The sequence below is a fragment of the Paramormyrops kingsleyae genome, chromosome 23 (genome assembly GCF_048594095.1).
Source record: "Paramormyrops kingsleyae isolate MSU_618 chromosome 23, PKINGS_0.4, whole genome shotgun sequence".
Lineage (NCBI taxonomy): Eukaryota > Metazoa > Chordata > Actinopteri > Osteoglossiformes > Mormyridae > Paramormyrops > Paramormyrops kingsleyae.
In genome coordinates, this window is record NC_132819.1 from 24,883,793 (window position 1) to 24,908,790 (window position 24,998).

General features: G+C 45.6%; 3 protein-coding genes across 3 annotated transcripts; 1 reads left to right on the plus strand and 2 right to left on the minus strand.

Moving 5' to 3' along the window:
- Nucleotides 1–183: 183 nt before the first annotated feature.
- Nucleotides 184–9,001, minus strand: gtf2h4 (general transcription factor IIH, polypeptide 4). The gene is made up of 14 exons (XM_023809866.2): nucleotides 8,852–9,001; nucleotides 8,464–8,581; nucleotides 7,861–7,965; nucleotides 6,299–6,430; nucleotides 5,281–5,466; nucleotides 5,085–5,193; nucleotides 4,270–4,338; nucleotides 3,671–3,754; nucleotides 3,128–3,287; nucleotides 2,278–2,408; nucleotides 1,896–1,943; nucleotides 1,727–1,805; nucleotides 1,160–1,221; nucleotides 184–655 (listed from the first exon to the last, which is right to left on the minus strand). Exons 2-14 carry the CDS (start codon nucleotides 8,577–8,579, stop codon nucleotides 545–547), a joined length of 1,392 nt encoding a protein of 463 aa, XP_023665634.1. The 5' UTR covers nucleotides 8,580–8,581; nucleotides 8,852–9,001; the 3' UTR covers nucleotides 184–544.
- A 544-nt stretch (nucleotides 9,002–9,545) lies between these two features.
- polr1h (RNA polymerase I subunit H) lies at nucleotides 9,546–11,986 on the minus strand. The gene is made up of 5 exons (XM_023809868.2): nucleotides 11,694–11,986; nucleotides 11,215–11,334; nucleotides 10,985–11,088; nucleotides 10,447–10,556; nucleotides 9,546–9,844 (listed from the first exon to the last, which is right to left on the minus strand). The coding sequence occupies exons 2-5, from the start codon at nucleotides 11,330–11,332 to the stop codon at nucleotides 9,820–9,822; spliced, it is 357 nt and encodes a 118-aa protein (XP_023665636.1). The 5' UTR covers nucleotides 11,333–11,334; nucleotides 11,694–11,986; the 3' UTR covers nucleotides 9,546–9,819.
- Nucleotides 11,987–12,008: 22 nt separating this feature from the next.
- Nucleotides 12,009–24,677, plus strand: ddx39b (DEAD (Asp-Glu-Ala-Asp) box polypeptide 39B). The gene is made up of 11 exons (XM_023809867.2): nucleotides 12,009–12,133; nucleotides 12,766–13,014; nucleotides 13,167–13,294; nucleotides 13,392–13,484; nucleotides 13,571–13,754; nucleotides 14,510–14,628; nucleotides 19,093–19,224; nucleotides 21,054–21,163; nucleotides 21,406–21,550; nucleotides 22,834–22,981; nucleotides 24,080–24,677. The coding sequence occupies exons 2-11, from the start codon at nucleotides 12,777–12,779 to the stop codon at nucleotides 24,094–24,096; spliced, it is 1,314 nt and encodes a 437-aa protein (XP_023665635.1). The 5' UTR covers nucleotides 12,009–12,133; nucleotides 12,766–12,776; the 3' UTR covers nucleotides 24,097–24,677.
- The last annotated feature ends 321 nt before the right edge of the window (nucleotides 24,678–24,998 follow it).

Sequence of the window (24,998 nt, forward strand, 5' to 3'; positions counted from 1 at the left end):
TGTCATTCACTGTGAAATGTAGGATAATGGTGAAGATAGTGGACGTATGCAATGTTACAAAATTCAAATGGACATAAAATACTAGATTCAAAAGCTCAACTTTTAGCATATGATTTACAGTTGTCGATGATATTTAATTAAACATCAACAATGCATGCATAACTATAAACATAACCCAGAATGTACAAAATTTTCGGTTTTATTGCTTTATGTTTTAATAGTAATTTAGCTGGTCACATTTCAGTTAATATTTGTATTTCTCAGCCAAATATCATCCTTTTATTATTTTATTTTGTACAGCCAAAAATGTTATGTAATTCAATAAAATACTCTACTTATTCTACAGGAATACACCATACATTCAAAACCATTTTTATTTTGCCACCAGTTTAACATCCCTCATAAATTTAAAAGGGATTTTTTTTGTTCTCAGATATCTGTATTTAGTCAAAATGTCCTTCGCCTTCAGTCTGAATATCCCATTGGATGTTTCTTCTTTGTCCATCCCACATACAGCTATGGTCAGCACTGGCTTCCATGAATCCTACGTATGGCTTTTCTGCCGTTTCCAGAACCTTTTCACCTCACTGTGTCCATGCGGTGTCACGACCATCACCCTGTGGGGGGCATTCTGCCAAACCAGCACACCGAGGCCCTGCAGAGAGAGAGAAAAGCACTTCGGTCAAACCACACTGACTCATTCCAGCCAAGTACTGAAACAGGGAAATTCCATACTAAGTAAACTCCTCATAAATTGGACTGACACTAGAACTAACAATAATGTTTATAGTGTCACACTTAGGAGTCCCTTAACTATTCACTATATAAAATTATAAATACTATATTCTATTCTGATTTTTTTACTTGTGAAAAACAGTGAAAGGGACTGAAACAGGTCAGAAAAAAATCAATACAAATGTACCTTCCTTGGTCTCAAAGCAAACCTTTCTGTGCTTTTGCTTAAATTAGTAAATGTTGTCCTTCCCTTAAAAACTGCTAATACCCGAAACTTTCCAAAGATGTTCAGGGAATGTCGGAGTGGCCCTCCATCTTTTGTGGCTCTCTTTATTCCCGATTTCCGAAGCGAACTGCAGGGTCACCACAGGCTGGCTAGACAGGCAGAGCCGCAGAAATATACTGAACAGATAGAGGTGCTCACCTGAGCTCTATCCCTCAGTACCTCAAAGTCAGCTTGGGAGAGGAACTGATTATACAGCACACCTAGGAGGGGAGAATGTAGCATCAAGCTGGAGGGATCTGTTCTGCAGACCACAGACATCTCATACAGTTCCAAAAGCATGCATTACAATTTTACACACAATAAGGAAAATTCTGAAAAGGTACCAGAAGACAATATCAAAGAAGACTAATACCTATACATACTACAGAGGAGTGTTTGGAAATTATATTTTGTTTCTGGTGTGATGGATACTGTTCAGGGCAGAAGTACAACCACAGACAATATTTTCACTTTCGTGCTGATGCCCCTTCATTAGGATCTGGGTAAAGGACACATCTGCTGACTTAGGCAAGCACTGAAGAACGGCGAGTTACCACAGTGAAAAGGACATGACCTCACACTGTAAAATATCACACCTTGCAGAAGAAACTCTGCATTAAACAGCACAGGCATAAGAACATGGGAAAAAACACACACACAGCCCCTGTGCTGGAAACTTCAACTACACGTGTGTGAGGAACGTGGCCGTCACACAGACACCCTTACCTTCCGTGAATGACAGCCGGTCACGTTCCAGCTCCCAGAGTCTGATCTGGTCTGTGATGGTGGGTGGGAGAACTGGGGTCTGACAGAGGCAAGAGGAAAGGGACAGGGGACTCAGTTTAGGTCCTTACACAGTGGAGGCATGTGAAGGACGATAACAAAAATCAGACACCTGTTTTAGCATGACGGGGTGAGCTCGCGTCCTCAGAAAGTGGATAATCTGAAAGCCACAGAGAGCAGAAACAATCATAATCAATACGAGAACACGGGAGTACAGTAAGTATCTGCTTTCAGCCTTATACCCATGGAAGAGGCTCATATTCATGATCAGGTATTATTTTTAGCATTGTAAGTAATACATGACCGCACACTGAATGACAAATGCTGCATTCTGGCTGAAATATGTACGCAGATCACCTTCTCGTCCCAGAATTGTTTACTTTTAGGTTAGGGGTCAGTCAGCAGCACTGATTAGTACTGCTTCTGACGCTGACAGATTACATGTGATCAGTTTGCTTTGTGGACACCTGCCCCCATCCCAGCACACGTGTTACCTGCTGCGCAGTGATGCCGTTGGCTATGGCCTGCTGTACAGATTCCCTGGTGATGTGGGCCACCACCACATTGGGGAAGCGGTAGAGCATCTCGCTGAACAGGGCCACCAGGGCAATCTGCAGCTCCGAGTCTGCGGAGAGGGCATATGAAGCGTGGAGGGCTGTTAGCATGAGCTAGTGGCTCATGCCAGTTTTACTTACACAAAAATGTTGAGGGTAGAAGGAAAAATGATTGATTCAGGGAGATAACCATTCAGATTGTGGGGGGGGGGGGGGGGGGGTCCAAGCAACCAAGATATCTGATTGGTTGGTCCCGTCTCCTCTAGTTGCTTGGACCCACCTCCGCTATAATCTGATTGGTTCTGTCTCCAACCAATCATTTTTCCTTCTGCCCTCAGAACATTTTTGGTGTCACTGACATTAATGAACACACACTGGCTGGATACGTCCTTGTGTCTAGCCACACTGTGTTTTTTTGCACAGTCATGTGATTCTGCACTTTAAGTATTGTGAAAACCTTCCCCCTGTCAATGCTGTTGCATCTTGCACCATAGTCCTGGGAGAACATCAGTTTGTCTTGGTATGACAATGAAGCCCATTTGATTTTTTTCCCTGGGTGAAGACATAATACTCTTCATATTGTCTAGCCACAACTCCAAAGCTGAAGGCGTGAATGCCACGGCAGGCACACTGCAGGGCCGCGCACATCACAGCGCATTCAGAAGGCCCCGGAAGGGGTTTTAATGTAAGGAACGTCCTCTGAATGACTCGAGGCTTCTCTAAATATAAACACCACACAGGGGGAGAGGAAACGCAGTGCGGTCACATGACACAGATAACGAGCACGCACTTGTGTAAGCGTAAATGCGGTAATTGGTTTCCACGACGATAAAACCGGAGTCGCCGGTCCCGGGTGTGAGGCTCGTGGTGGGGGCGGAGGCGGTGTTGGCCGTGACCCCCGCTGCCAGGGTGATGGCCAGCCGCGTGGGATAGTACCGCCGGGACTTCCTCTGATGGAGAGACAGGAGAGCGTTTGTTTAAGCTCCACCTTTCCTGCCCTCTCTCTCCCCGGCTCCTGCTCGCCCTTCTTTATTCAACATCCGTTCGTTAATTTCATTTGCATACTGCGCACAGAGGTTAGCTAAATAAAAACCCAAGTTCTACTTTCAGTCAGTGGGGGGAACAAACTCAGAAGAGAGACTGAGAACAGCCAACCCCCCCCCCATTCATTCAACCCCCCCTCCCAGCTTTGTGGGCAATTAAACGTGCCAAGCTCATTGACGCTCAGGTGTGCTGAACATGCTGGGACACAAAGTGTAAACAAGCTCAGCTCCTAAATAGGAAAGTACTTTCCATAAAACTAAGGTGAGTCTCCAGCCCTCCCCACCCCCACCTTCCTCTGGAAGACGAGCCCAAACTCGCGCAGGTGCTGCAGGAAGGTCAGCAGGGACTCGCTCATCCCCTCCACTGAGTAATCCTGGTACAGAGACAGAGAGAGAGAGAGAGAGAGAGAGAATGAAGGATGGATGGAAGGAAGGAAGGAGGGAGACAGGAAAGAGGCACTCGCACACTATGGAGGAAAGTGAAGGTTCTCATATCTTCCTTATACAACCAAAACTGTCACAATAAAAAATGTGACAGTCAATAAAGACAACTTATCCCATTTTCTGTAATCCAGCCCATAAATTACCCACAAAAAAATGCATACCCATCCCTGCCAAAAAAAAAACATAAGCAATGTATTTGGTGCGTCATTCTTTGTGCACAAAAGCAGGCTCACTCGTGATTCCTGACTGGGATTAGTGTTTCATTAAAAATAAAATCACATAAATCTTGCCCAAGCAGCAGCAAATCAGCTCCAGCCAAATGAGTCATATGACCCTACCGACCAATCAGAGGCCTCTGCGCTGAAGGCTCCGCTCTCAGTGGCAGGAGCGAAACACATGGTAATAACATTCGTTATTTATTACTATAATGTCGGGTTATATTTACCCTTCCAAGAGTAGAGAAGCTGAGCTGGAACAAAAAGGACAGAATTTCCACCAAGTCCATCCCTCTGGACTGAGAAAGAGAGAAAGACAGACATAGGTTAAGCTGTTTTACATTCATATAAACCTGGTCATACATGAATTATAGATTATCAAGTATACAAGTACATGCATGCATGACTGGCTGGCTGGCGATGTACTTAAATACAGCACATAAATGCCAGCCTGCTCTGGTCATGATTAACCGTAGGCAGAGACCATCACCGGAACCTCATAGACATATATAACAAAAGTGGCATCGACAGAACCCAGTCCATCACTCATAACCTGTCAAACGGCCTGTTCACCCCCTTACATCCAGGAAAAGGTCCCAGAGCATCCTGCCCACCAGCACCACCAGACCTGTCAACTCCCACCTACCCCATAAACTCGGGTGACCAGATAATCCATGTCAGGGAGGACTCTTAGATTTAGGACAGGATTCATAAACTACCATTTGAATTAAAAGGACCTGGATTTCACTTTAGCACAGAGTTCTTGCTGTGTGCCGATTGGTCAGTCTTCTATAATCATGCACGTGTCACTAATGTTAATGTGGAACAGCTGGTTGAGTCTTTCAATCGAGGAAACAAACCAGTAAAAGCATAAGAAGAACTGAACTATTTAGCCAAGCACAGAAGCCTGTCAGTTATAAAGTCATTTGTAAACATGAAGTAGCTTCCTGGCATTGGATTATCTGGTCACCCTATCGTAAATGCTGAAAAATGCTCAGTTGCACTACATTATTTCTATTATGTATGTGAGGGATTGAGGACAGACCTGCGCCGTTTTCAGGTACTGCAAGGTGAAGTACCACAGCTGGGATGCAGTATCCAGAAGCAGAAACTGAAACCCCGCCGAGGTGATGCACGGGGCTTCTCCGGCCTCGCTGTCAGGGAGGGAGGGAGCGAGGGATTACAGCAGGATTACGCATCAGGAGCCTGGGCCCCGTTAGGGTCCGGGTGGGGGGCGGTACCTGCGCATGAGCCCAGCCTGTATGAGGAGCTGGGCCAGGTCCTGGCTGACGGCCGCGCTCGGCGAGCCCACCATGAAGTGCAGGATGACCTCCCAGCGCTCCAGGGCGTAGCGATCCAGGCTGTCCACATCCCGCGCGTGCCGGTCAGGGCCCAGGCTGCTGCCCTCGTCTGCCCACGCCTTGCCCCTGAGCAGAGAGGCCACCATTATACACCTCCCCAGCTCCTACCACACTCAGAAAGGGGACAATTATCTATAACCTGCAGCATTCCACATTCTGATATCTACAGTTTCCCCTTCAGACACTGTACTGCTTTCATTCGGTAATCGCTGGATTCTTCTTGTAACTACGCTATTGGATGATTAACGCTGCCCCTGTTCACACCGTAACATATATTAATCACTGAGAGGAAAGGAAAATATCCACCTATCTGTCTATACATTCACATTGGTATGTTTAGCAGATGATTTTGTCCAAAACGACATAGAAGTGAGGCAAATATAAATATGGGCTGGGGGTGGCATGGTGGTGCAGTGGTCACACCTCTGGGCCCCCCCCCCCCGCGACCCAGAAGGATAAGCGGTTTGGAAAATGGATGGATGGATGGATAGATACATAGGGCTGTCAAGGATTCAACTAAGTGCAGCTAGGCTGAGCTTCCAATGAATACCCAGGAACAAGTGTACAAGCAGGAGCTACACAGCCACGTCTTATAAATCAAGAACCTATTAGAACTATACAAGAGACAGAAATGCAACATTAGAACATTCAGGGAGCAGGTTAGTAGAGGACTCAACACCTGAATATCTAGAACTGAACACTAACACAGCTGTAAGGTGTGTAAGATCTAGGATATAGATATTCCTGCTGTAAGCGAGATGAAAGCTGGCCTGACTGGACATCCCTCAAGTACAGCATATCATTTATTAATAACCACATGCTGAATATATCTCTTTATAAAAGGATTAAAGGATTCCCAGGTGGGGGAGGAGACAGGAGGCACTGAGAGGTAACTCACCCCCCCAGCAGCGCCACCCGCAGGTTGTCCTTGAAGATGGGATTGAGGATGTTCCCCTGCAGCCCCCCCTGCAGCTGCTGGCCGTGCCAGAGTCGGAGTCCGGACAGCACCGACACGCACTGGTCATGCTCCCTGTGACAGGGTGGGGGGGGATCAGGTGGAGCTTTCAAACACTAAAGGCAGGGGCAGAACTGGGCGGGGCAAAGGGGCAAACAGCCCTGGGCCCCAGAAGTCCAGGGGACCCTACTGATCTGGACTATTTTTTTTTTTTCATTTTTTAGTAACAAACCACACAGATCAAACATCCACTCCAATCCATTCATATAGCAATTTGGGTTAATATAATCTATAATATTTTAGTATTGGATTGTCAATCCACTGGCATTATACACCCTCCCCCAATCTGCAGATTTTACTGATGTCACTGCCCCCCCAGACAGTAAGCTTTACCGTGGACAACCCACAACACCTGCACATTAGGAAGGCATGTCCTGCACATTCTCCACTCAAGATCAGAGGCTCAGTTGTGGAGATTGTGGAGAGCACCAAGCTCCTTGGGGTGCACATCACCGAGGAACTGACATGGACGACCAACAGCACCTCCCGCACCAAGAAAGCCCAGCGAGCCGTCCCTCTCCCATCCTCACCACGTTCTACAGAGGCACCATTGAGAGCGTTCTAACCAGCTGCACCACCGTCTGGTACGGAAACAGCAGCGTTTCCCGTTTCCGATCGCAAGCGCCTGCAGAGGATAGTTAGGACAGCCGAGAATATCATCGGGGTGCCTCTGCCATCACTACAAGACACATTCAGCACAAGGAGTGTTTGAAAAGCCTGCAGCATTGTGCAGGACCCCTCACACCCTCACATGAACTGTTTACCCTGCTGCCATCCAGGAGGAGATACTGCAGCATCACAGCCAGATCGGCCAGGCTGCACGACAGTTTTCATCCCCAGGCTGTCAGGCTTCTCAACACCATGCTGCCCCCCAGGGCCCTCCAATCTACCTCAACCCTCATCTAACTCAACCCTCTCCTAACTCAACCCTCTCCTAACTCATCCCCTCTCCTAACTCACCTACACTGAACCTACACTATTTTCCTATTTTTTTTTACATTTTAAACTGATTCTGCTGATACATATATGTCCTCTGATATCATACTTATATCACACGTAGTTATACTGTATTTTCACACATATCATACTGTATTTGCACAAAAAAATCATATTGCACTTTTGCACTTTGCTTTCGCACCAGAAAGCTCTGAGCGTTTACTGCACTTTACTTAAAATGCTTCTCAGCTCATTTGCACTCTTTTTGTCTCAGTATCTCTTACTTACACTCTGTGTAAAATTCAATCATATGTATATCTGTGGATTCTGAGCTTTGCCATCTCATTTTTTTCCGTTTACTTGTATATGGAAAGATGACAAAGTTCACTTTGACATTATTGATGTTCATATCAATTTTACTTTCCTCTCAACTCTACACAAAAAAAAACTTAAATGGCCCACCACCCTAAAGATCACGTTCGGATTTCCAAGGTGGGGGCAGCACTCACTTCTGACTGTCCTTCTTTACCCAGAGGGCAATGGCGGCCTGAGGGAGGGGCTGGTCCAGAAAAAGCATCCGCATCACATAGTTCTTCGCCAGTGGGGGGAGTTCCCTGTCACACAGCGGGAGGCAAGCGGAGACAAAGGATCAAGTTCACTCTCAAACTGTAACTGTTTAATCGATTTTCATATCCGCTTATCCAACAAAGGAAGCACTGGACACAAGGAAGAGGTGCCCCTTGGATATGATGCTAGACCATCTCAGGGCGGGCAGACACACACACACACACACTATAGGCAATTCAGAGAGACCTTTAGTTGGTCTGCATGAAGAAAAAAGTACCCAGCAAACTCCACACACAGTACAAACTAGGCAAGCCCACTTTTTAAAAAAATCCTTCACGTCTTTGATCACATTACATGCACCAATATGTAAAAGGCTGTATAAACATCCACTGACATACTGCTACGAGGTTTATGGCATTTTCTGTGGTTTTTAATGGTGAACGTGTCCTGGTATTATCATACATGTCCTTACGAAGGTATACACGTCTGTAATACCGGCAAGATGCTGTTACTGCTACAAAGAGCGCGGTGTCTGTGTACAGTACCTGTACACCGCCAGGCATGTGGCCGGATGATTGTACAGCCGGTCCAGGATGTCCGGACTCAGCTCCCTCAGGTACTCATGAAGGTTCTTACACTGCAATTGCACCCGCAACTTCATCTCTAAAAACAAGACAGAAGTTTAGAAGTGTCTTCACTAATCCTAATAAAGGATACGCACTTTATGGTAAATTCTTAACCAAAGACCATCGGAGACCTGCAAAATCTTGAGTATTGCTATTACACGCTGATTTACATGTTACATTTTTAAAACAAAGTAATACTGATAATCACTAATTACAGTGAGTTGCTGGCTAAGCCGGTATCAACAATAAACTCCTTAAATATTTTTAGCATAGGACACGTAGGGACTGCTCAGAGCAATTGATTTACCGTAACCATTGGTGTGTGAACAGCAAGGAAATCAATCGTGTCGAAAAACAGACATCAGAAGTTATAATCGCGCTTTTCATCGTTCAAGCGTACAGCTGCGAGGAAGCCATGTTGGACAGTCACGTGACCAGCGTTTGCGCACGTGCAGCTTCCAGGCGGTTCTCTGGTGCATATATTAAGTTCAAATGAATCTGTTTTACAGTTATTTGTAAGTACATGAGAAATCCAGTTGAAGCTGTTTAACGTCTTTTTATTTTTTAATTGACATTTTAATTTTCTAATGTACTTAAATTGTCATGCAAGTAATGCTTCATATTTATCCATTAGCTAGTTGAAATACGGCAAAGCGATCTCTGTGGAAATACTCGTACAAATAATTCAGCTTCTCTAGGTTTATCTTCATCTCTAGAAATATTCAAACTATCTGCTTTTCCAAAATCATGTTTACCTATTTTTAATGCGTAGTAGTGGTTGACATTGCAAATATTGTATGATGAACTAGTTTTTGCAACGATATTAATTCATTCTAATTCCCTAAGTTTACTTCCCAACAAGCACCCCATCATCAAAAAATTCAGTTCAGACACTCAGTATATGATTTATTCATACACTGATGATTAATCATTTAAAAAGATTAAGCTCTCCTTCAGTTAATCGTTTAACAAGGATAATGAATAAAATTATCATAGATTCATAACTTTAAAATTTTTATTTTGACAACTGAATTATTCATTTTTCATACACCTATTATACAAAATTTACACAATGGAATTTTAATTACATAATCATTTAGCTATATATTCATAAATGACAGAGCACTCCCTGCATTACCCATTTCTTGCTGGTAAGTCTTGCTTTACAATAATTTTACACCTTGACTATCATCTGAAAAAAACATAAATCACAATAAAAAAAGGAACATGCAGAAAATGGAAAAAAAAAATCTTTGAAGTCTTCCCAAGATCTCCTCAGGAATCTTCTTTTTCTTGATATCTGGAGTAAAAACAAAAATATCAGCAGCAGCATCACACACATAGTCAATGGAATGGAAACTCTGCACCATCTCATTTGTATACAAAACACTTTACTGCACCCAAGTCACCGTTGCTGCAAACTGCTCTCACATTTCGAGGTTAGTGGGTTCATGGGTGGTCTTGCATGATAAGAACACTATCCGATTCAAGAACATCATCTTCCCCCTTGCCATCTACATCATGAATAGCTGGATTTGAACCACTGCGATATTACTTGAATCAGTTATTCACCAACAGCCTGACAACGAACTTCAGTTACACAACTAGCATTTATAATATAGCATATTCTGGTCTATATAATAGGTGCTTTGCTATTGGAGGAGTGAACCCCCCCCCATACACGTGTGAATAACATGTTTATTCCGTGCATCAGTAGAGGGAGCTGGGCCAGTCAAACCATCAAGTGATATAGGAGGATGCTTAGGGCGCCATCTATTGTGTAGATGCAGATTTCACTTTGTCTCAGATAGGGGGCACCGGTGGTGATGCCTGCCCAGAGCACCACATGGGCTTTGCCTGGTACTGAGAGGGCATGTGCATGGCATAGGTGCCTTTCAGTACCTGCAATGTGTACATGTGTAGAAGACAGTCTGTCCTTCATCTGCAGACCTCATCTGCCGGGTGTGATACACCATCCCCTCTTTACTGCAGCGCGAGCAGCGCCTGTCAATCTGAAAGAGAAGTTTCAGAACTGATTAGGCTACAGATTAATGGAAAGGAGAGCAGGTCAAAAAAAGACCTTTTGGTCAGCTGTTCAAACCCAGGTGCAAGAACTCTTCAGCAAATCAGCCATTTAATTAGTAATCTAACTGGAGAGTTGCAGCAAAAATCCGCACACCCAAAGACTTTCTGGATAAGATAGTCCACCCCTGCTCTAGTTCATCACAGGTTGTACATTCACACAAAATAACACACAACAGGCAATTCACAGCTATGTTTGGTTAGTGGGAAAATTGGAAGAAGCCCAGAAAAACGAGAACATCCTATATTGAACCCCCACCCCCAGAAGCTTGAGAATACTGGAGCCCCCACTGAGCCACCCTGCAACCAATATTTCCTATATTTCCACACAAAATAACCCCCCTGGATAATGACTTACCACTGGGCCCTTCAGTTCCGAATCCTGCTCAGATTCTTCCTTGACTGACGATTTTTCTAAACTATTGAACACCACTGTGGATGTAATCACTTTACCTGCAAATTCTTAAATAAAAAACAGGCTATATTATGTCCATGGATAAAAGATTATATATAACACTTGTTGTACACACTAATGAATTAGTGAATATACAGGTGCTGATCATTTATTTATCTTCAGACGTTTCTCACCATTTATTGGTATTGTGAATTGACAGCGGGGGCAGGTTACTGTGTCTGATAGTCCAGGCAGAGGGAGAACATTTCCGCACTCGCTGCAGAAATTGTAGTCTCCACTAAAACAAGACATCACTGACAGAAAAAAGAACATGAATATATTCCAAATATTATTATAACCAAATAGTTTAACAAATCATACACATGTTGTATTGGTTACAGTATGAATTAGCCTACAGCAAGTCTTTTCCAAAGAAATGATTGGACACACAAAGCCATATTTATATTTTACATTTTTCTGGCTACCTGAACTCATTATGAATATCAAAATGCAATTAATCATCATAAGGACGTAGAAGAAATAGCAAAAATACCCATAAGCCAAACTTTTTCCTGTGAGTGAAATACAAACAACCGTCAAAAACAACTTATCTGTCTGCAATTTTTGGCAAATTAATAGTGTCGTCTACACCGAAGAAGCATATGTTACTTACCAAAGCCAACTTTCTCGTTTCAATCAATGCGAAAACGTAGTTTTAGAAAAGATTACAGCTATTAGCATGAATCGTATCCGTGACGACAGTAACACGTTTTTCGAGCACGCGTTGTCTACTAAAAATATCGGTGTATCCAGAGTGTCTGTGGCGCCCCCTACCCCAAGAATCGTTAAAAGTCTCAAAAATTGAGTGATGGAAAGCCAAGCCCGTATCAAGCTAATTAAAATTCAAAACTGTTTCACACGCTTATCATCACGCGTCGTTTCCAATGTGTCTTTAACTACTGTCTGTTCGGGTTATTATTCTTAGGCAACATTTACGTACAACTTCCATGGGTCCATCGTCCAAGGCTTTATGGCGCATGTTGATGACGAAACTAGGAACCCAATTCGAGCTGAGCTTCGTGTGTATTTCTGCGTTAGTGTTTCAGGACTAAGGTAAATAATCACTTACTGCACATAAGCAAGTGAATGGATTTATCATTTTTAATTTCAGAACTTTTGCATCCGCGTGTGCGCGCGTAGTATTTATGTGAATGTTATTTGCTGTCTCCACTGCAACCGAACACGCCAGCGGGCAGGGGGCATAAAATGACAAAAATAGCAAAAACACCGCCAATCATTTGTCCCATTAAAGAGAGTCAGTGTCGTTTTTTGGATTTGTTAGTTAGTTGCTTTCTCAGTGATAACCAGCTGATAGATTTTTTTCTCCCCCAAATGTTATCGACGACGCTAGCTGAGCTACATTTAATTTGGTCTTAAATGTGTAGCTCTGGCTAGTACTTATGGTCCAAATTACGGCATGGGTTGACTAGACAAAAACTTATACGTTAAAGTTACATTTTACAGATTTTATGCTGTGTGAGTTGCTTTCAATAAAGAAATTAGACGAAAGTCAAAATTTCCATTGGGTTTCTATATTGTTCAAAACATCGTAGCATCCATATTTCTAACGACGGTGTCTATAGAAAAGAGAACTAACGACAATACAATGAAGGTTATTTAGATAGTTTTTATTGTTACAATTACCGTGATGTAATTTTCATGTAATCGTTTATTAATTACACCAGCTACTTTGACAATGACTGAGAATGACGTGGAAAATGAGCTCTTGGATTATGAGGAAGATGAAGTGGACGGAGGAGGCGGGGTCGGAGATGGGGGCATCGGGGGAACTGGTGGGGACGCTCTCTCACTCCGCAAAGAAGGGCTTAAAGGCTCCTATGTTTCCATCCACTCCTCGGGATTCCGGGACTTCCTGTTAAAGCCAGAGCTCTTGAGAGCCATCGTGGACTGTGGGTTTGAGCATCCCTCTGAAGGTAAGCGCAAAAAAAGTACTGCTCTGTTGCACCTACAGGGGTCGCTGTATTCTGTAGTGAGATATACCAATACCAAAAAACAAATCCTGCAGAAAACTACTGTGTAGTAGTATTTAAAGAAAGTTTATCTGGTGTTTGGCTTTCTTTCCCAGTTCAGCATGAGTGCATCCCTCAAGCCATACTTGGAATGGATGTTCTGTGCCAGGCAAAATCTGGCATGGGAAAGACTGCAGTGTTTGTTCTGGCCACCCTCCAGCAGCTGGAGCCTGTCACTGGTCAGGTAAACAGCCTTGGGATTTAATAATATCCAGTGGCGCTGGAACCTGTAAGATGCCACTTTGGCTCTTTGTTTCATTCTTTTGTGTTGTGTCTCGCAGGTGTCCGTGTTGGTGATGTGTCACACCCGGGAGCTAGCTTTTCAGATCAGCAAGGAGTACGAGCGCTTCTCCAAATACATGCCTGCAGTTAAGGTACTGGGATGGCCCCCCTCTCCCTTCTTTTTGGCCCAGTGCCCCTCTCAGACACTCATTTCACTGCCCATCACCCGCTCTACCAGGTGGGGGTCTTTTTCGGGGGCCTGTCCATCAAGAAAGATGAGGAAGTGCTGAAGAGAGAGAGTCCCCACGTGGTCGTGGGCACCCCAGGCCGAATTCTGGCTCTGTCCCGCAATAAAAGCCTTAACCTGCGTCACATCAAGCACTTCATCCTGGACGAATGCGACAAGATGCTGGAGCAGCTGGGTGAGGATTCTGCTCCTGTGCACAGATCGGCACCCATCCCCCCGCGCTTTACTGGAATTAGTAAAGTTATTCCTGTGCAGTTGACTCAAATGTTCCTTGCACCCACATTTGCATGCCATTGTGAGGCTGCTGCATCAATATTACAGTGATCCACCTGTGATGGTCATGTGACCTCCATGCCTTTGTGATTGGTGGAGAAGGTCATTTACCCAATTTCCAAAAGAGTGTTTTTGCAGTGCATTTTTTTTATTTTGGCGTACACATAACTTCCAGAGCTCCAATGTTTTCTGTTTATTTGAAGAACAAAAATCTCCTTGATATATAGCATCTTTTCTACACTGCAGGTAGCAAAAAATATCTTATTTTATTTTTGCTACCTGCAGTGTAGAAAAGGCATTCGTATCTCAGGCATTTTTTTCAATAATAAACATTTCTCAGCTCTGTAAGGTATGCCATTTCGCATTCAGATGCCAAATTTAATCAAAATCTTCAGCTGTGATGCAAGGGCTATTTATTGAATTAAAATGGGATGACCTGAGAGGAAGAGAAACGTTACAGTTTAGAAATTTGCATTAATTCTTACTGCAACTTTCATTAACCCCTTTATCTCCTTTACTGCCTGTTTTACACTTGTGTTGATTTCAGAGAGCTGGCCTTCATGCTCCTGTGTGCCCTCGGTATTGGCGGCAGCCTGCCCCCGTCTCAGCCACATTTTAACGCTCTCTCCCTCCCCTTCTGCACGCTCACCCCCGTAGACATGCGCCGAGACGTCCAGGAGATTTTCCGCATGACTCCCCACGAGAAACAAGTCATGATGTTCAGCGCCACCCTGAGCAAAGAGATCCGACCCGTCTGCAGAAAGTTCATGCAAGATGTAATTAGACCTCGTCTCCCCTCCCTACCTACTGCTCCTCCCACTACCGTCCTCGTACCCCCCCCCCCCCCTACACCCGCCTCATAGAAAAGGAGGAGGGGAGAGAGGTCTATGAGGTCACAGAGTAGCTGTGAGGGAGCAGACCACTCTGAGAGCGGGGTGCAGTCTTATTTTCGGACATCAAAATCCGAGCGTTCAGAAGCCAGGATCAGAACACATTTATGCCCCCCCCCCACACACACACTAATGACACACTCTGCATGCCGTGAAGTCGCATGCGTGTTGGGGGGTCGACATACTGGGCACTGCACACTGGCTGATGCTGCATGAACTGCTCATTGGCAGATGCCTTACGGAGCTGATAGACACACACAGCCCCACTCTGTCAAACATGACCCCAAAAGGCTGAAGGGTGACGTCTGGCCTTTAGCTTCGCCTTCCCCAATCCCCAGGCTAAATTGGCACTTACTGCAACAATGTAAAAACTATCCACTCCCTAAAGATGGTGAACACAGTGCTTATAATACTGAACCAGCTTAACACCAAAATGGATTAGATGGCAGGCTCAGATACACAGTGCTACTTTAGCGTAAAACTTCACTCGTACCGCGATCCTCACCAGCTGCTCAGAGTCGGGCTCTAAGCCAGAAGCAGTCATACAGAGATTTTTTTGGAGGGTTTTTGAAAGGCCTCTGCAAAGCGACCCGAGACACACTTGATTTTTAAAATAGACCTCTTGTCACACACAGTTATCTGAGTATAGCAATAACATTCCTTCCATCCTGTTATTTCTGCTGACAGAAAATGACCGTAATGCAAGAAGGCAATTCGCTGTCTGAATATGAAACCCGTAACATTACAGCAAGCTCTTGGTTAATAGGCATAGAAAGTTTTATATTTTGGAGGCAAATATGGGAGCCTGATGACTCGGAGGTCTGTGTATGAAAAACAAAATGTTACCAAAAAAAGAAAAGGGCAAACAAGTGAGAGGGGGGGGTACAGACACGTTTAGCTGCATATCTGAGGTATCTTACATGGCTGCCAAGGCCAGTCACCCCACAGACCCAACATGCCCCACCGAGAATGAGCGCCTGTGATTGGAGCGAGTTCTCGGTCTGCAGACGTAGACAAGACGCGCGCGGGTTCAGGGAACCACTCCCAGCATGGCAGGGAGGGCTGAGCTGCGGAAGACCTGAGCGGGAGGGACGAGATGACGGAAAAAGAGAAGCAAAAGACACGAGAGAATGGAGAGGAGAGGCGCGGGTGCAGATAGGGTTGAAACGAAGCCCTCCGAGAAAATCATCCAAAAACAAGTTCCCTCTTTGCAGATCTGTACCCAAAAGCCAGTTCGCTGTATAAAGGAAGTCTTGAAGTTTCAGGAAATCATTGGCAGATGCACAGCACTCATCCTTTCCCTCAATAATGCATCATGATGCAAGCCAGCCCATTTAAATTAGTACTCAGTCACATAACTCTTTAGATTAGGTGAAATACTGCTAAAGTTATTTTCTGACAAGTACACAGAAATCAAGTTTACCCACTGCTATATCATGCATTTTTACATGTTTGATTCTGCTGGACACACACACAGAGGAGAGGTTCATGGAAACACTTAGCGGACAGCCACTAGCTAAGTTAGCGACTCTTCACATGCTTATTATGGTTTAAAACAAATTCTTGTGTATGCCTGCCTTACATCAGACTTAACTCCAGAGCGTAACTCCATACCCCAGACACAGACTAGATGCTCCTCACTGCATAGGTGGACACATTCCTGTACAGACATTATAGGAGATGAAAATCGTACTCTGGACTGCCCTCACCAACTGCCAGATTCACATTAGCGGGAAGAATCTCAGTGAAGCCTGAGCCTCCTGCACGACTGATCTTGGATCAGTTTGTGGCAGGATGAGGATTACCTGAATACAGTTCAGAAAAGAGGGCTGTGAAGAGTAGTTAGGCTGGAATGAGGACTTTGACTTGGAGGAACTTGATATGATGCCAGACTGAAGTTTAGATGACGGACAGGAGGATGGGACAGACCTCCAGAGGCACTTTCAGACAGTGAGACGCACAGTGAGTGCCTAGGACATTTCTTGACTGATTTTTTGCAGTAGGTAAGTGAATGTTCCTTGTTTAAGTTCTAAGGAGATCACATGACTTCAGGCCCCCGTGGATGGGGCTAACCCTGGCATTTGGCCATGATTTTGAAGGCCACACCCATGGTTGTTCTTTGGCGGGAAAAAAGAACAGTGTAGCCTCACTGCTTTGGCTTAAGGGAGAAGACAAGATGACTTGTAACCATAAATCCATTGTAAAGCTGTGGACCTGATCCAGTGCTCTCTCTAAGGTGACTCTGTTAGGGAAACATGGACAAAATATCGATGTAATGTGATTTAATAAGGTACATTTAAACCAAAATGGTTCTTTAATGCAACTAATTAAAGCCTGGAATACAGTGTAATTTTATAATCTGTGCTGTGGCTCAGACATTGCAGGCCTTGTGTGCTGGTGTTTGTCCAAACAGCTCTAATTACTTAATGTTCAGTAGCTATTTGCTGAACGGATCTGCACAATTAAGTTAAACTAAACATCTTGGCTGGGTTTTTTTAAAAATTTGTGTCAGTTTCATGTTGTGTGCAGAAAAGATGTGTAAATAGATTTTAATTTTTATAAAATACCTTTGGTTTTATAATTCCCTGTGAAGGGTTGGCGCCCCATCCTGGGTTGTTTCCTGCTTTGCACCCATAGCTTCCGGGATGGGCTCCGGACCCCCACCACCCTGCATAGGATTAGCAGGTGTAGGAAATATAGAAAATGGATGCAGGGTTTTATATTGAGACAAGCCCCGATCAATTTGTGTTGGAATGAATATATAGAATTATTATTTAAAACAAGAAGACTTTTGATTTTGATTTTTTTTTTTTTTTGAGGAAAAATAAATAGGTTTTCATTCTAGTACAGGGCTCTTCAAATCTGGACCTCGATTCCAAATCCAGGCCTTGTTTTCAGTTCCCCGAGGTAGTTGTTTAATAATTACTGATTCTGATTGGTCAGAGGCTTCACACCTGACTGACAGGTAAAGGAAGGCTGGAAAACCAGCAGTGCTCGGACCTCGAGGACCGTGATTTGAATAATATGGTTCTAGTACCTCATAAGTATATTAATGTTCAAAACCAGCCAAGTGTCATATGCTGCCTGAGACCAGGATAAGTAATTAAATGTAGAGGTGGAAAGTCCAGGTTCAGAAAGTAAAAATCCAGACCAAGATTTTATTTCAACCAACCAGTACCCATTATACTCAAGTGGTTGGCTGAAACAAAATCTTGGTATGGATTTTTACTTTCTGAACCTGGACTTTCCACCTCTGGTTATATGATGGATGGATATTAAAGTTAACTAACTTGATGTGTGTTCTTCAGTCAAATAAGAATTGATGGCTTTCAGTTTCGCCTGATTTTAAATCGATAATTCAGTCTATCCCTGTCAAGATGAATTCAGGACCAGAGTAGAAATAAAAATCTGTCTAATCACTACACTGATCAAATGCAACCTCAGTCTAAACTCATATGGCTGTGTTATGATTTTATATCAGCAGATCCCTTCATGTTCATCCTGGTTAGATGGTTGTAAGCTGCAGTAAATGATACATGATTTATTTTCTAAAGTAATACAATGATACTGCTTGTGTGTAATTTCCAGAAGAACAGCTGCCAGTATTTTGTAGTCTCGCACAATTCCCTCTGAGCATTTCCCTGTTATTTAACCTTTTTATGGGATTAGCTGGGAAGGTAGATCATGGTTTCATAAACATTTGTAGTTTGGGTTCATTTTTCCCCCAAAGAACACCCAGAGGTGTTTCAGAAATGAAGAGCTGATCAGTAACTTGGCAGTGAATCGGTGTGCAGGTTGTTAAATGAGGAACTGTGGTGGTGAATTAGTGAATTTGTGTGATTATCTAAATTGCCACAGAAGAAAAATAAATGATTGGTAAAAAAAAATAAAAAATAACCGATTAGATATAGCTGTCATAACTTGCACAGCTTCTGTAACCTGCTCTGGTGCTTATGTGAGTTTTTATGTTCGTTTGTGATATTTTTTGTGGTGTGTTGACATGCACACGTACAGTAGAGTTTCTCAGTCTGCATGCTATGTGTGTGATGCGTTTGTTATCTTGGTGTTGACAGTTGTGTGTGATAATCCCGCCAGATTCCTTTTGCAGGCAGGGAGGGGCGTGTGTTCTCTAACCTTCATCCCTCTCTCCCTACCTTTCTCTCTTCTCCTCCACCCATCACATCCATCGCCATGGATCCATGACTCTCATTCTCTCCTCTTCTTCCGACCCCTTCATTGGTTAATAACTCCCATCATTTCTCATTGCACCCTTCCTAACGCAAACCCACACCACACACACACTTTCCATACCTGTGCATATTCCCCCAATCCCTCTCCTGCACACCTCAGCCAATGGAAATCTTTGTGGACGATGAGACCAAGCTAACCCTGCATGGGCTGCAGCAGTACTATGTCAAGCTGAAGGACAACGAGAAGAACAGGAAGCTCTTTGACCTGCTGGATGTGTTGGAGTTCAACCAGGTAACGGGGTGGGGAGACCCTCCTCCTCAGGTCATGTTTTGTTGCACCATTTCTGAAACCAAGTGGACTGGGGTTGTTTAACAGTCTTCAGTCTTCCTGACTCCAGAGGTGGAAAGTTCAGGTCCAGAAAGTACAAATCTGGACCATGATTTGACTTCAACCAACCAGTTGAGTATAAGTTGTTACATTCACAGTATACTGGTTGGTTGAAACAAAATCCTGGTCTGGATTCATATTTCCTGGACCTGACGTTTCCACCTCTGGTCTCAGGAAATCCCAGGGAAGACTGACGACTCTTAAACAACCCCACTTCACAGAGTACTCAATTGGTTGGTTGAAACAAAATCTTGGTCTGGACTTATACTTTCTGGACCTAAACTTTCCACCTCTGCATGAGACCAACATGTAGTGTGGTACTTAAGGGTATGTCCCTGTCACTACACTGGGGCATTGGGGTCCACACAGACCACAGGATGGGCTACCCTCCTGGCCAGTGCCCCCATCACTGCACTGGGGCATTGGGGTCCACACAGACCACAGGATGGGCTCCCCTCCTGGCCAGTGCCCCCATCACTGCACTGGGGCATTGGGGTCCACACAGACCACAGGATGGGCTACCCTCCTGGCCAGTGCCCCCATCACTGCACTGGGGCATTGGGGTCCACACAGACCACAGGATGGGCTCCCCTCCTGGCCAGTGCCCCCATCACTGCACTGGGGCATTGGGGTCCACACAGACCACAGGATGGGCTCCCCTCCTGGCCAGTGCCCCCATCACTGCACTGGGGCATTGGGGTCCACACAGACCACAGGATGGGCTACCCTCCTGGCCAGTGCCCCCATAACTGCACTGGGGCATTGGGGTCCACACAGACCACAGGATGGGCTACCCTCCTGGCCAGTGCCCCCATCACTGCACTGGGGCATTGGGGTCCACACAGACCACAGGATGGGCTACCCTCCTGGCCAGTGCCCCATCACTGCACTGGGGCATTGGGGTCCACACAGACCACAGGATGGGCTACCCTCCTGGCCAGTGCCCCCATCACTGCACTGGGGCATTGGGGTCCACACAGACCACAGGATGGGCTACCCTCCTGGCCAGTGCCCCCATCACTGCACTGGGGCATTGGCGTTGTAACCAGCTGCTTCAGCTGAGGCCATAAAAAGGTTCAACAATGGGGAAAAATGATGCCGACAAGTTACTAAGCGACCAGACATATAAATGCCCCATAAGCAGCTGTGTATGCTAATAAGACTGTGTGTTCAACTCCTGGACTTGAGATCCCCCACCCACCAAGATGGCTTTGATGGTTTTCTTTAAAACATAAACTGATGACTTCTCTGCATCATTATGCTGAAATGCTTCTGCGTGTAAGTTAAATTAATATAAGCCATGATATGTGTAATGATCTTAACACTGCCTGTGCTTCTTGATGTCCCTGAACATATACAGAGAAATAACCTAGTTTCTGTAGTTAGGGAAGTAATTTAGGCTGAAAGCACCATCTGCTTTCACGGCACAAGCAGCACCGTAGCCAGAAGTCGGCAGAGAATGTGATGAAATTTATGGCTCATAATTCTCTGGTAGCCTGGAAACAGGGGTTTCAGGCAGTCATGAGGTAGGAGTTGTGGATAAGATGTTCACGATGTTTGGAGCTTCAAGCATTTCAGATGCAGTCAGTGCACAGCGGCTAACTAGAAAAATAAGACTGTGAGTGGAAATGCTAGATATACAAAGCTGTCAGATAGGATGCAGACCGGCAGAGCCCGTGGGTGCGTGTTGAGGGTAAGGAGGACGTTCCTCTGACCGTGGTTCCTTGTGCCAGGTGGTGATCTTCGTGAAGTCGGTGCAGCGCTGCGTGGCTCTGGCCCAGCTGCTGGTGGAGCAGAACTTCCCGGCCATCGGCATCCACCGCGGCATGCCCCAGGAGGAGAGGTACCGCCAGCCGCTGTCTGCACGTGCCCCTTTTGTGCATTGTCCCCGCGGCGCTCCTCTGTAGAGCCATTGTGTACGCTCTTGCACCCCTTACGTCTCCGTGGAAACCGGCCTCCCGCCCTTCACGTGGTCGATGCGTTAAGAAACGAGCCGTTGTTTGGACCCGGAAGCTGTAGACGCTCGTTAACTTTGCAGTATGTGAACAAGTTCCTCCCTTTATGCGACCCACCACCCCGCTGCAGGCTGGCCCGATACCAGCAGTTCAAGGACTTCCAGCGGCGAATTCTGGTGGCCACCAATCTGTTCGGCCGTGGGATGGACATCGAGAGAGTCAACATCGCCTTCAACTACGACATGCCAGAGGACTCGGACACCTACTTACACAGGGTAACACGCTGGCCTCAATCAGCTGGCCCTCATTGCGAATGTACACACAGAATCTGTACCGAACAGAACATGGACGGTATAAACAATGGAGTTTTAAAGGCAGCTTTTACAATGATGGAGGATGTGTGATTCCCAAAGTCTGAGGACCTCAGGAGGGTATAGGGAGGGTGTGTGATTCCCAAAGTCTGAGGACCTCAGGAGGGTATAGGGAGGGTGTGTGATTCCCAAAGTCTGAGGACCTCAGGAGGGTATAGGGAGGATGTGTGATTCCTGCAGTCTGAGGACCTCAGGAGGGTATGGGGAGGGTGTGTGATTCCCGCAGTCTGAGGACCTCAGGAGGGTATAGGGGGGGTGTGTGATTCCCAAAGTCTGAGGACCTCAGGAGGGTATAGGGAGGATGTGTGATTCCCAAAGTCTGAGGACCTCAGGAGGGTATAGGGAGGATGTGTGATTCCCAAAGTCTGAGGACCTCAGGAGGGTATGGGGAGGGTGTGTGATTCCCGCAGTCTGAGGACCTCAGGAGGGTATAGGGGGGGTGTGTGATTCCTGCAGTCTGAGGACCTCAGGAGGGTATGGGGAGGGTGTGTGATTCCCGCAGTCTGAGGACCTCAGGAGGGTATAGGGAGGGTGTGTGATTCCCGCAGTCTGAGGACCTCAGGAGGGTATAGGGGGGGTGTGTGATTCCCAAAGTCTGAGGACCTCAGGAGGGTATAGGGAGGGTGTGTGATTCCCAAAGTCTGAGGACCTCAGGAGGGTATGGGGAGGGTGTGTGATTCCCGCAGTCTGAGGACCTCAGGAGGGTATAGGGAGGGTGTGTGATTCCCAAAGTCTGAGGACCTCAGGAGGGTATGGGGAGGGTGTGTGATTCCCGCAGTCTGAGGACCTCAGGAGGGTATGGGGAGGGTGTGTGATTCCCGCAGTCTGAGGACCTCAGGAGGGTATAGGGAGGGTGTGTGATTCCCAAAGTCTGAGGACCTCAGGAGGGTATGGGGAGGGTGTGTGATTCCCAAAGTCTGAGGACCTCAGGAGGGTATAGGGAGGGTGTGTGATTCCCAAAGTCTGAGGACCTCAGGAGGGTATAGGGAGGGTGTGTGATTCCCAAAGTCTGAGGACCTCAGGAGGGTATAGGGAGGGTGTGTGATTCCCGCAGTCTGAGGACCTCAGGAGGGTATAGGGGGGGGGTGTGTGATTCCTGCACTCTGAGGACCTCAGGAGGGTATAGGGGGGGGGTGTGATTCCTGCAGTCTGAGGACCTCAGGAGGGTATCCCATGTCACCATCCAGGTGGCCAGGGCGGGCCGGTTTGGGACCAAGGGCTTGGCCATCACGTTCGTGTCCGATGAGAACGACGCGCGCACGCTGAACGACGTGCAGGACCGCTTCGAGGTCAACATCAGCGAGCTCCCCGAGGAGATCGACATCTCCTCCTACAGTGAGTGACCCCACCCAGCCGGGCCACATTCCGGCGGTGCAAGCCCAGCCCATTTGACTCAGTAACACGGGGGGGCTGTACTTCTGTCTAGGAACCAGCAAAATATAAACAAGATTACCAGGACAGCAGTGGGTCCTCGGGGTAATGCATTTGATTAAAAATATATTTAAACTCTCATAGTCATATGGGTATCTAAATTCAGAAACTGTTAGTGAAGTGTCAGCATATTGCTGTGGTGTACAGATCTAAGTATGATGAACGTGTAGGGAAATGCATGCAAATCATTGGCCCAGTTTGCATAAATAAGTAACTGAGCAGGTTACATAATCCCAGTAGACCACTGGTGGAAATAATAAAAAGCACCCTTCTCCACAAAAAATAACCCAACCAATGCTAGGATTAGAGCTGAATGTTCATAAGAGACGTGAGAATGTTTGATGTCGTAATAAAACTGGTTGGACTTGAAAGGCTTAGTGTTGACACAGTCTGTTTGTGTGTCTGTTGCCTGTTACGATGGTGTAATTGATAGTAGTTGGAGCAAGTTCCCTGCTATTGTTCTGTGCAAATGTGCAGTGAACGGCCTCTCAACACAGCACTTAAGCTCTGCCCTGTCGTCTGAGGGTGTCTGTACACCAGGGTGGGAAATCCAGAAAGGGCCGCTGTGTTTGTGGGTTTTCGTTGCAACTCCCTAATTAGATTACTAGAGGACTGATTGGCTGAAGAGTCCTCACACCTGGGTTTGAACAGCTGACCTAAAGGTGACCCCAAAAACCTGTATACACACTGGCCCTTTGCAGATAAGATTGGCCAGGATTGCTATAAACATTCAAAAGCTGAAAGTGTAGAGGACTGAATCAGCAACATAACGACTTCCTGTGAGGTGTTGGCATGTTACACAGTTGCCTGTGTTTTACATCAACACCCTCTCCTGGCAGAGCGAGTGTGGCTGTGTCAGCTGTCCTTCACCTGGCCTGGTGTGTCAGCTGTCCTTCACCTGGCCCGGTGTGTCAGCTGTCCTTCACCTGGCCCGGTGTGTCAGCTCCGCGTCACTCGACAGCCAGCTGATGGTCTGAGACACTCTGCTTTGTCTTTCCACAGTTGAGCAAACCCGATAAAAAGGAGGAAGAAAGAAGATCAACACGCTGTCTTCTGGGGGAGGTGGGGGTGGACACTTTAAATAAGAGCCGGTGATTCCAGCAGCCCTGACTGCATTTGTGATCGTAAGATTTAATTGAAAGAAGTGAATCCCATGCAGAAGAGTTTGTCTTTGATTTCTTAAACTCTTATTTTCTTTTGAACAAATCAGGTCTGATCTGACTTTGCCACCCATAGCTGGTGGACGTTACATGCAGGTAGCATGAAGACTAGACGTATAATTTTTGCTTTGATTGTCACTTTTGTTTTGTGATTTTTTTTTTTTGTGTAATTGGTTTTAATTTTACTCTCCTTTCTTAATATTAACTGAACAGGCAGCTTTTTTTCCCTTAACATGCTTCCTGATGTTTTTGGTTAGCGAACAAGCCAGTTAGTAATGTTGTGGTGTAGCTTGTTAGTCGCTCGTGGTCGTTCTGTAACATTGAAACAGAGAATTGGCGAAGCGAAAGGTGGGGGGTGTTGATAAAACAGGGGGCAGGCAGTTGTTTTAGCTCGATGTTCTGCATTTATTGGAAAAAGTAAAAGTTTTATCTACACTCCAGCCATAGCGTCTGTTCAGAATTGCTGGTTCTGTTTCCACTTCTCTCGTGTGTTTTGTATTAAATAATCGTATTTATTCAAGATACCCCTCCTGAGGGGTAAACTGCACGGCCTTCAGGATGCTGCCCTTCACCCTTACAGAAAACTGGATGGTTTCAGTGATTATATTTGTGTTTTTCTTTGCCTTAAAACTTCCATTTCCTGCATCTGTTACTTTCAAAAATAGTTGTACTTCCATGCAAAATATTGCTTACACAAACTGTTCAACAGAGACACTTTTGTATTATTCTGCAGTAACATGGTAACTTCCTCAAATCCCAAA

Coding starts and splice junctions, on each gene's coding strand:
- gtf2h4 (XM_023809866.2), bottom strand. CDS start 8,579: ATGAAGTTGCGGGTGCAATTGCAGTGTAAGAACCTTCATGAGTACCTG. Junction 1,222..1,726: donor CCGGCTGTCATTCACGGAAG/GTAAGGGTGTCT, acceptor CTCCCCTCCTAG/GTGTGCTGTATAATCAGTTC. Junction 656..1,159: donor TACTGAGGGATAGAGCTCAG/GTGAGCACCTCT, acceptor CTCTCTCTGCAG/GGCCTCGGTGTGCTGGTTTG.
- polr1h (XM_023809868.2), bottom strand. CDS start 11,332: ATGTCTTGTTTTAGTGGAGACTACAATTTCTGCAGCGAGTGCGGAAAT. Junction 11,089..11,214: donor ATTCACAATACCAATAAATG/GTGAGAAACGTC, acceptor TTTTTATTTAAG/AATTTGCAGGTAAAGTGATT. Junction 9,845..10,446: donor TACACATGTACACATTGCAG/GTACTGAAAGGC, acceptor TTTTTACTCCAG/ATATCAAGAAAAAGAAGATT.
- ddx39b (XM_023809867.2), top strand. CDS start 12,777: ATGACTGAGAATGACGTGGAAAATGAGCTCTTGGATTATGAGGAAGAT. Junction 13,485..13,570: donor AATACATGCCTGCAGTTAAG/GTACTGGGATGG, acceptor CCGCTCTACCAG/GTGGGGGTCTTTTTCGGGGG. Junction 13,755..14,509: donor CAAGATGCTGGAGCAGCTGG/GTGAGGATTCTG, acceptor TCACCCCCGTAG/ACATGCGCCGAGACGTCCAG.